The sequence below is a fragment of the Salarias fasciatus genome, chromosome 6 (genome assembly GCF_902148845.1).
Source record: "Salarias fasciatus chromosome 6, fSalaFa1.1, whole genome shotgun sequence".
NCBI classification, from domain to species: domain Eukaryota; kingdom Metazoa; phylum Chordata; class Actinopteri; order Blenniiformes; family Blenniidae; genus Salarias; species Salarias fasciatus.
In genome coordinates this window covers 10379589-10389479 of record NC_043750.1, presented here as the reverse complement: position 1 = coordinate 10389479, position 9891 = coordinate 10379589, and the positions used below count along the sequence as shown (strand labels likewise).

At 42.1% G+C, this 9891-nt stretch overlaps 1 protein-coding gene and 1 long non-coding RNA gene across 2 annotated transcripts; one reads left to right on the top strand and one right to left on the bottom strand.

Moving 5' to 3' along the window:
- Positions 1 to 3288: 3288 nt before the first annotated feature.
- LOC115389511 (protein ALP1-like) lies at positions 3289 to 6307 on the top strand. Its single transcript, XM_030092909.1, has 3 exons — positions 3289 to 3300; positions 4741 to 4898; positions 5410 to 6307. The coding sequence occupies exons 1-3, from the start codon at positions 3289 to 3291 to the stop codon at positions 6305 to 6307; spliced, it is 1068 nt and encodes a 355-aa protein (XP_029948769.1).
- A 520-nt stretch (positions 6308 to 6827) lies between these two features.
- On the bottom strand, positions 6828 to 8308 carry LOC115390750 (uncharacterized). The gene is made up of 3 exons (XR_003931705.1): positions 7975 to 8308; positions 7631 to 7756; positions 6828 to 7159 (listed from the first exon to the last, which is right to left on the bottom strand). It is a non-coding gene; the product is annotated as an uncharacterized LOC115390750 (long non-coding RNA).
- Between the last annotated feature and the right edge of the window lie 1583 nt (positions 8309 to 9891).

The window sequence follows — 9891 nt, the reverse complement described above, 5'->3', positions numbered from 1 at the left end:
TACCTGTAATTCACTTGGCTCCCTGGCTGTGCTGTCAGTTTTGGCGGGCCTGAATCACCGCCAACAAAAAAGTCTGGCCCATCTTCAGGACGACGAACAAAATATGAGTCCAGTTTTTGTGACTTGGCTTTTTCTTGCTCTTGTTTTTCCTTTTCTTCTCGGTTTGCCGCTCCACTTTTACGCTTGTACAAAATGCCACTCATATTTAGTCCAAAATGCTCAAGGCTACCTAGTTTGCAATCTGTCGAGGAGTGACTGATGATGACGTTGATGGGCTGTTGGTGATGACAAGTTTTACCCACAATACACTTGGGGACAAGATCGCGAATCGATTCACAAAATTTGTGTGTAATAAAGTTAAATGTGAGAATGAAAATAAAGCCAGTCATGCAGCACAACATTTTATTCAATATTTTACAACTACTAAATCACTAAAGTCAGTTGGTCTTGTAAAGTTTTTGGCAACCATGACTCAATCCTGATGAGGGAATCTACCCTATATAATCCCTGTGGATTAAAAAAAAAAAAAAAACTGATGGTGTTAAATGACAAGAGCACCTTTGTCAGTGTCCAACAAACAGTGGGGCCCGACGTAATAGTGATGGGGGCCCGCCACTCCCCCACATGGCCAGGCAAGCGCCCAGGCTGGGGGCATGGCGCCCCCCAGCCCCCCCACAAGCCCCACCCCTGTGTCTAACCCATATTTTTATTCCATTGAGGAAACAAAAACATTCTTGTCTTTTATACTGACTGGATATGAAAATGACATTTTTTTATGAGGAAATTACTTAAATGAAAATGGTTGACAGCAACAGAATTTTTTTAACCTCTGATTTTCAGCTATTCAGTCAAGCTTGCGCTATTTCTGAAGTAAAAAACAGCAGTTTGTGCGTTAGTAGAGAGAACCATCTCAAACAATAAAATATTACTTCATTACCTTTCATTTTGTTTGAAATAGAGCTTTTCTCTTTTCTCTTTTCTTATCTCGAGTAATTCCTGAGTGAGAATTGTCACTTCTCAAGCAGCTAAAAGTGTCCCTTTGTTCATTATCAAACAGCGTCTGTTAGCTGTTTAATTCTTAGTGTGCGGCTTTCATTGGGTTCATTACAGCCTGTTTCCTGAAAAAGAGTCGCCTGCTGCAGCTGGAGAGGATGCTAATGAAAACATTGTCAGTGAGACAAAGTTTATAACTTCAAGAAGTAGTTGAAAGATGTGCAGAATATCAGATTCTTATTTTCAAGGGCCGTAGTGAACCCAAAACCAGGCCTGGATCAATGAAAAGACTTTTAACAGTTTATCAAAGAATCAGCAGGCAAAGGTTTCCAAAGAATGTCGTCCACAAACAGGTAGCCAAAAAGATGAGAAGAGCCTAAAAACATGAGGAGAGTTGCGGGATGTCTCGATACAAAGAATGAATAATTCAACACATGAGGAAAAGAGGGAAGGCAAAGTGGAAGAACAGGTCTGCATTGACAGAAACAAGACGGGTGAGTATCAAAAAAGAAACAGGAACGGACAAACATGTGAGACACACAGACTTTCCGAAGACACAGAAGGAGGTCTGACAGTGATTCTCTAAATGTGTTTCACTGAAGGCAATTATTTCACCGTTTTAATTTGGAGTGACTTTTAAAAGCTGAGTCTGTCACTAATCCTTTATGATTATTTTTTAAAGAAAATTTATCAAGATATAGCCAGACCACCTTTCACTACCTTTATAATGCATTGTTGCATTATATTGCTGAAGAAATGTCTGTTCATATGGTTTTTATATAAGACCTTGACCATGATGACTCGCTGTGTTTCAGCTACGCACTCAAGTGTCCTCTGGCTTTGATTCCACCTAATCTAAGGTCTCCTCTCCATTACAACATCCCAGCAGCCGTGACGTGTCCTCCTCACCAGGCTTGAGTCTTCTGTGACTGCTGTCTGTCTGCCGAATGGAACCACGAACCTTGTTGCAGGCTCAGTCAAGTGGCCCACTTCATAAATCCACCAATTTCAAGCAATCATCATGGCATCAGTATTCTGTACCGCCGGGCCCAGGGAATCAGATGAGTTCTCGATGTTGGACATTATTTCATACTCTGTGTAAGACTTCAGCATTTTGAAAATTTTAAGGAAATAAGCTGAACTCACCTCTGTCTGTGGGTGTATATATTATATACACTGAGTATATATATGTTCAGCGTATATTGTGGTCAATGGTCCATTTCCCCTGATGCTGTGCCCTGTGTATTGTGCACATTTTGCACTTGAGCTAATTCGCTGCTCACACTTTTTATGTTTGTATGTCCTGTGAATGTGACCTGTTACATGTTGTCTGCTGCAAACCAAATTGCCCTTCAAGGGACAAATCAATAAAGTGAAGTGAGGCAATCAAACCGGAGGAGAGAGAGACAGACAGGGCAAGACAGAACCGCAACAGTCTTTGAATTTTGGAAAGACAGCTGTAGAGCCAGCTACAGAAGGAGAAGATACAAATGTAGCACTGATATATGAGGGATCTTAAGAAATTTTACCCTGCTGCCCTCATAATATACGAAGTAGACAGACTATTGAAAAACCTCAACAAGAGGATGAGAAACAGCTTCTACCTATACTCACATCTTCCACTCAAAGCCTGAGGTTAATATAAACCTTGACATTCAATATGAGAGCTTATTGTTTATCTTCATGTCTGGTTTTTCAACAAACTCCACTCTGAATCTGATATCTAACCACTCATCTTAATGACTACATGACATGAGGAGGTGTTTTGGTTTGCATTGGTTGACACTTAACACTGGGACGAAGCATGGAAATGAAGCACATGCTAAATAGATGTGCAACACAATGCATGTGGAGCTGGTATTTCTTTCAGATAAGAACCTTATGAAATGCAGTAAAGAGTTCTAACAGTAGATTCATACCAATAGCGATGAGTAAAACAGAATGCAGCATTAGCGATGTCCATCATGTCTTGAGTTTGGTCAGACCTTGCATAAACTAAATCGCACCAGAGCAAATTTGGAAAAGATTTTTAACTCTCAAGCGACCAAGCTATTTGAATAATATGATCGACTTCATAGAATGATACTTTTATATAAATGATTCTGTCAGGGTTCTTCACATTTGTTTCACTCTCTGATATGTTTGTCAAACAGAAAAAAAAAATCATATTCAGGGTTAAGTGGTGACTGGTAAAAGCATTAAAGAATGAAACTGACAGATAAACACAACAAACACTATTCAAAAGAAAGGGTTATAGACCTAACTGCTGAAGTTTCTCCTGCTGTTGACCAGGAAATGGCGAAGAGGGTGAGAATCATTGTTCAGGATGAACCTGAGTTTGAACTGATTTTGTCGACTTTTGGCAATCGACCTATTCTTCCCTTTCACCAGTCTTTATCAAGAGTGAGGTCGGTGGGTCAAAAACCTGCAATACCTGATGAACCTTGACCCTGAAAAGACCAACAAGACATGAGCAGGTGTTGATAAAGAGACACAGCAGTCCAAATCCTTCGTAGCTGGTTTATGAGAAAAACTTTCCAGTTTGTCAATCATCACTGAAATATCAGTTGCCCATTGACTGTGCCTCTTCATTGCATTTGAGAAAGCGGCGCCCAAGCTGTTCTGACAGGTGCTCCATCAATCACACATTCATCCATCACTGTATTGTCACACTCTTCTTTCTTTGCTATTTGATTGAACGACTTCTCATCATTATAAATTACACATATTGTTCTGCCTGCAGGCTGAAAATGTGACAGACAGCAAGTCATTAAAGTTGAGACGGTGAAGTGAGGAATATTCTGGATGAATGTGAGGGTGGACATGTGAGACAATACGTGTCCTCATTTTTGCAATTTTCAAGAATACATTTTTTGCAGTTGCTGCTGTGTCGACAAAAACACAGCATTTATTGTCTGTTGAGTGTTGTTTTTGGTTTCCATTAATGTCTAAACATGCTCATATACTAGTTTGTTTGTGTGGAGCTTCTCTAACAGAAAACAGCTGGCCAGGCATTAAGAAATATCCCTCAGTGAGAAATGAATGGATTATGAGTGTCAAGCTGGATCATTTTCTCAAATGTGGTTATCAATGCCCTTTTTCACCCGCATACACTGTCATTTAATCCATTGTGGCTACAACTGTTACAACAGTTGTACTTCTTGTGGTGAATATTGGCATGACAAGGTGCAGGTCACATCATGCTAGGGAAGTGAAGGAAAATTTGCACCTTTTGCTATTTTTCTGCAAAATTCTATTCAGTTGCCAGGTCTGGATGTAATTTATTACATATTATGGCACTTATATTGCTGCACGCACTGTTCTGTTGTAATGGGAACTAAGCTGCATTCACAATACGCATTGTTCAGGAGGTGGCAGGTCAATGGGGTCCCGCTTATTTGTGGCCTTGGCGGCTTATGCTACGTTCACACCGAAAGCGTCGCGGGCGTCGTCGACGCTTGCGACGCCTCGAAGCTGACGCTTGTGACGGTTCAAGCACGACGCTGACACCAAGTGGTCACAAAGCTCACGACGCTTGCGACGCTCTTGACGCGAGTCAGTTTGTTGGCGCGCGGGAGGCTGTGACTTCTGTTTCCAGCAATGGCGGATCGCATCAGGAGAGTGGCTTGGCTTTATTTGTTAAATAAAGCCAGACAGCGTCGTCGGCGGGCACATTGGCGTCGTCTCTGGGTTCATCCCATTATTCAGAGGCGTTCTGAATTTGGGGAGTTTCACCATTTGCTCCAGGAGCTGCGGGAGGATGAGGGTCGCTTCCAGGGCTACTTTCGTCTCTCCCGGGCCCAGTTTGACGACCTGCTGGCCCGCATCGGTGCTCGGATCACTCTCCAGGACACCAACTACAGACGCTCAATTCCTCCTGAAGAGCGCCTGTCCATCTGTCTCCGGTTAGTCAGTGACATTGTATTATGATATTATCTTACAAAATGCACTTTTTATCACTATAAGCACATATAGTGCTGGATAAATTAGCATACAGACTTGGGAGACAACAGGGTCAGCCTATTCCTACGTTTTCTTTTACTTAACGTTATTTATATAAAGTGCAAATATGCTAAGCTGGTGTAGATTTGTTCATATGTAGCCCGCTGTAATGTATGCTAAACTTATTAGCAGCACTAATGTGACAACTATGACACCTAGTGACAGGTGACAGACACGCAGTATGGACTAAATTATTTGTGACAATATCTACAGATGGAGTTATTTATGTTTTATGCTCCCCACGTGCTATGCATGTTACTAAATTTACAGTAAAAAAACACAATGTCTGCTAGTTAAATGTCATTTGCAATAGGTTTTATTTTATTCCATAGACAAGAAAAAAATATTTTCCATTTTATGAGTAAAGTAATATGATTATGTGGTCAAAAATATGCAATTTATTATTGCTTGCAGGTTTCTGGCCACTGGGGACTCCTACAGGACCATCGCCAGCAGCTTCAGGGTGGGCATTTCAACTGTCTCCCAGATAATCCCACAGGTGGTGACAGTCATCTGGGAGAGCCTGGTGGAGGAGTTTATGCCTGTTCCTGGAGCAGAGGAGTGGAGGTCCATTGCGGAGGAGTTTGAGGAGCGATGGAACTTTCCTCTGTGCTGTGGTGCTGTGGATGGGAAGCACATTCAAATGAAGGCACCCCCCAACTCTGGCTCCCTGTATTTCAACTACAAGTTGCACCATTCCCTGGTCCTGCTTGCAGTTGTAGATGCGAGATACAGGTTCAGGGTGATAGATGTTGGAGGTTATGGCAGAACCAGCGATGGAGGGATCTTTGCCAACTCCGCCTTTGGCCAGGCTCTGCGTGCAGGTACACTGGATCTGCCTCCAAACCAGCACTTACCCGGAGCTGACCACCGAGGGTCCCAGCCTCATGTGTTTGTGGCAGACGAGGCGTTTCCTCTTCGCCCCTACCTGATGCGCCCCTTTCCTGGACGTGGTGGCCTAACCCTGGAGCAGCGCATCTTTAACTACCGCCTCTCCCGGGCCCGGCTGGTGGTGGAGGATGCGTTCGGGATTTGGTCGTCCCAGTGGAGAATGTTCCGCACTCTGCTGGAAATCCACCCTGAAGTTGTTGAGAAATGTGTGAAGGCGACGTGTGTTCTCCACAACTTCATGAGGATGTCTGCAGATGGGCGAGCGCCTGCATGCAGAGGAGCGGTGGAGCAAGAGGAGCCACTTCCAGGTGTGCGGCGGATGGGGGCCAACAATGCGACCCGAGACGCACTCAACACTCGAGATGTGTTCATGGCCCACTTCTGTGAGGAGGGAGCAGTACCGTGGCAGCCAGCAGAATAGTCATGTCCTCACAGGACTGACCCACAACGGCTCTTTTAAGAGCCACCCACAAATACCTAAAGAGCACTCCTTCTATTATAACATTTAAGCAGCTACATTTAACAATGTACAAATAAAATGTGTATATTAATGTTTTTCTTGTGTACATGTTTCTATATTCAATACTCTTTGGAGCTTTTTTTCCATCCTGTTTGCAGGTAATGGCTGCCAGACTCTACTCCTTCCCCAGACTTCTGTATCATCACAACGTGCACGTTCAGACCAGTCTAAACAACACAAGGTGAAATAAATAAAACAAATTTCCAACAGAAAACTGTTTTTTTCCTTCTAAGATTATATGAAACTAAATATCTACAATTGGGGAAATCAACATTTTCAATCAATCAGGATTATAAAATGATAAAGGTGTGCTTAAAGTCACAGTCAAAAACAGGAGTTGCAGAGAGCATAATTTTTTTTTATTTAACAAAACATAAAACTATATACATAAAATATAGAGACAAGAATAGAAAGGATCTTAATTGGAGGAGGTGCGGTGGAAGAGGAGGGACACACCGGAGTCTGGTTCCTCTCCTGCAAAAAGTGTCACCTCATTCAGGTCAAATTACTGAGTTGGCTCCAATTGTTCCAAATTTAGCATAAAAGTGCTGCTTTCATATAATAGTTTGTGTATTTGAAATTTGACAAAATCTTTTGATTGAGGCGGCACTTTTTGCAGGAGAGGAAGCAGAGAGAGGAGGAAGTGCTCATCTTCTGAGTAAGGTTTCCTCAGTTCTGCCAGCAACTCCCGCTCAAACGCTGATGGCTCTGAGCGGTCCTGGAGCCTTCTTCTTTGCCTCTTACGAGGTGGCCCTTTAAAGAAACACAGGACAATGAGAATCCTGACAGCTGAAATATGTTTCACCCACAATTCAACCAATTATTACAAAGAAAATAACATAAGCAACAACTAAATTCTGTGTTAAAAGAAGAATATGTGTAATTTAACAATATCTAAACAACTTTTATGTTAAATTATGTCAAAGTAAATGAGCATTCATAGTACAATTGTTATTTAAACTGACCATGATTATTTCACATCTGAACAAATTCAGTAAAATTCCTAGATTCACAGTTCATCATTCAAAGACACACACAAATGAATGACTATTGGACCCAAAAGTATGATAAAAGTTTCAAAAGAAATATTTTCTTGACACAAGCACGTAGCTCTCCAAAAATATACATCTATAGTATTTTTTGGAATCTACTTGATTGTGTGGATCTTTTTCAAAGCTTTTAAAATATTCCTACATTCTCAACCTTAGCAAAATTCCTGCACACCTGAAGGTGTAGGAGCAGATGAAGGGCCAGCCTGCGCAGAAGAGGCAGAAGAAGCAGCAGCAGCAGGCACAGGTGACTCTGGGTTAGAAGAGGATGGTTCTGTCCCAGGTCCTATGTCAGCAAGTTCTGTATGAAAAAATAAATGATTAAATAAATGCACCGTTTCTGTTTTTGGTTCTATTTTTCCAAAAAAATAAATATTATTTATATTATTTCCACTGCTTGTACTCCTGCTACTAAATATCAAGGCAGCACACCGATCAGACAGAAATCAATGTATTTTGTTTAGCTATCATAAAATGTTTGTGTGAGTGTTTTTTTCAACAAAATCAGACATAAAGCACCTGACATCCCTGCTCCTGCTTCTTCCTGTGGCTCTTCTGGGTGGTCATACCCTGCTTCCTCCTCTTCCTCGACCCTTGGCAACAGCATGTTGCCTGACGTCTCCCGTGGGGCGATGTGGGGGTCGAGGAAGGATAAAACAGCTCGGTATTTCCACCCCTTGGCTGACCCTGCCTCTGAACCACTCTTCTTCCTCCTCTCTTGCTCCTTCCTGAACTCCTTGGTGTACTTGTCCCTCAGGCTCTTCCACCGATTTTTGCACAGTTCCTCTGGATAAACATTGGTTTTAGCGGGAAAGATAGCAGCGGCTGTACAATGTTCTGACTGAATGTAGCACACAATACAGCGCGATGAAAAGTTTAGATAACTTACTTGGGACCCCGATCTCCTCGCTGATCCTCCCCCAAGCAAGATCCTTTCTATTCTTGTCTCTGTAGTGGAAAGACGACGTGTCGTACAGCTCCGGACGAGCGCACACAGCCACAATCAACTTGTCCTCCATCGTTGTCTTTCTTTTCCGGACTCCTGGTCCTGACGTAAACGACGTGAAACGTAGTGACGTAGCAGCGGAGGGATCGTCTCTGATTGGTTGACGCTCAGCGGCAGCGCGTCGAAAGTTCAGTTTTCCCAACTCTCAAAAAGCGACGCTCACGACGCTCCTGACGCCGGAGACGAGCGTCGTGGGCGTCGACGCTCGAAACGCTGGAAAAGCGACGCTCATGACGGTCCTGATGCGCCGCCCCGCCGCCCGCCGCTCCACGACGCTCGTCCACCATCGACTTTGCATAGAAAAGCGACGCTCACGACGCCCGCGACGCTTTCGGTGTGAACGTAGCATTAGTCCTCAGGAGCTGAGCATCAGGGCAGAAAAGGAACAAGCAGACATTCATCACAGCAGCCCGTGCTTTGTGGACAATATTATATTGTGCAAAGCCCATGTTTCGAGTGTTGCAGGGCATGAAGGAGGCCAGTGTTATTAGCATTGCAAGGATCTTTTTCTAACAGTGAGAAAGTAAAAAGAACAAAATTAAACATCGACCTTGATTCTCTCTTCACTCTTGGAACACACTAGGAATATGTACAACTCAGCAAACACAATTGGCGGGTCAACAGTTCCTGTTTTTTGCTTTTTGCTGAAATATATATATATATATATATATATATAAGAGTGCTGTGACAATACTCGTGTCATGAGACAATCCCTATTGCGAAACAGTAAGCAGCAATTCAAAATAATACGTTGAAAATGTGTTACGAATTATGCCTTCAAAGTTCATAAACAATATGTCTTCTGACATTTATTGTAAGCTTTATTTACATTCATAAATGGTACAAAATGAGCTGTGGAACTGCAAACTGTGCAGCCTTATTTGTATCACAAGTATTGATACTTACATAAACGATCAATACTTTATATTGCAGCAACAAATCGTACATCAAAAACATCAACGGGGAAGTTTCTTTAAAAGAAGAAAATATATAGTTGAAATGTGGATTACATAAGAAAAATGCATGCCGTATGTGTCAAAATCTCATGTTGCAACATTAAAACTTGATGCATATTTAGATGAAGTTCATAGACAATTTATTTTTGTCTCAAATTTAACAGTTGCAGCTTATAATCAGATGCATCTGAAAATTACAGTACATAGAATATTATGTACATCAACAAAACACTGTTCATTAAAATTAAAGCCTTGTATGAGGTGTTATTTACAAGCAGTTGTCAGCAGAATGCCCATTTACTGAATATTTTAGATTATGTGCCCATATCCATCATCTTGCTCTTGGCAGCAGGCTCCGCCAACCTCCAATAGCCCTGAAAGTGCTTATATGTGGCAAATTTGTGAAAAAAAAAATATACAAATATCTGAGAAATAAACACAGTAGGCAGTTTGTAGCCCACACGATTTCCGTCG

Bases quoted from the DNA above. Each gene is read 5' to 3' on its own strand.
- LOC115389511 (XM_030092909.1), top strand. The intron at 4,899-5,409 runs GTTAGTCAGTGA...TATTGCTTGCAG, and splicing joins CGCCTGTCCATCTGTCTCCG to GTTTCTGGCCACTGGGGACT.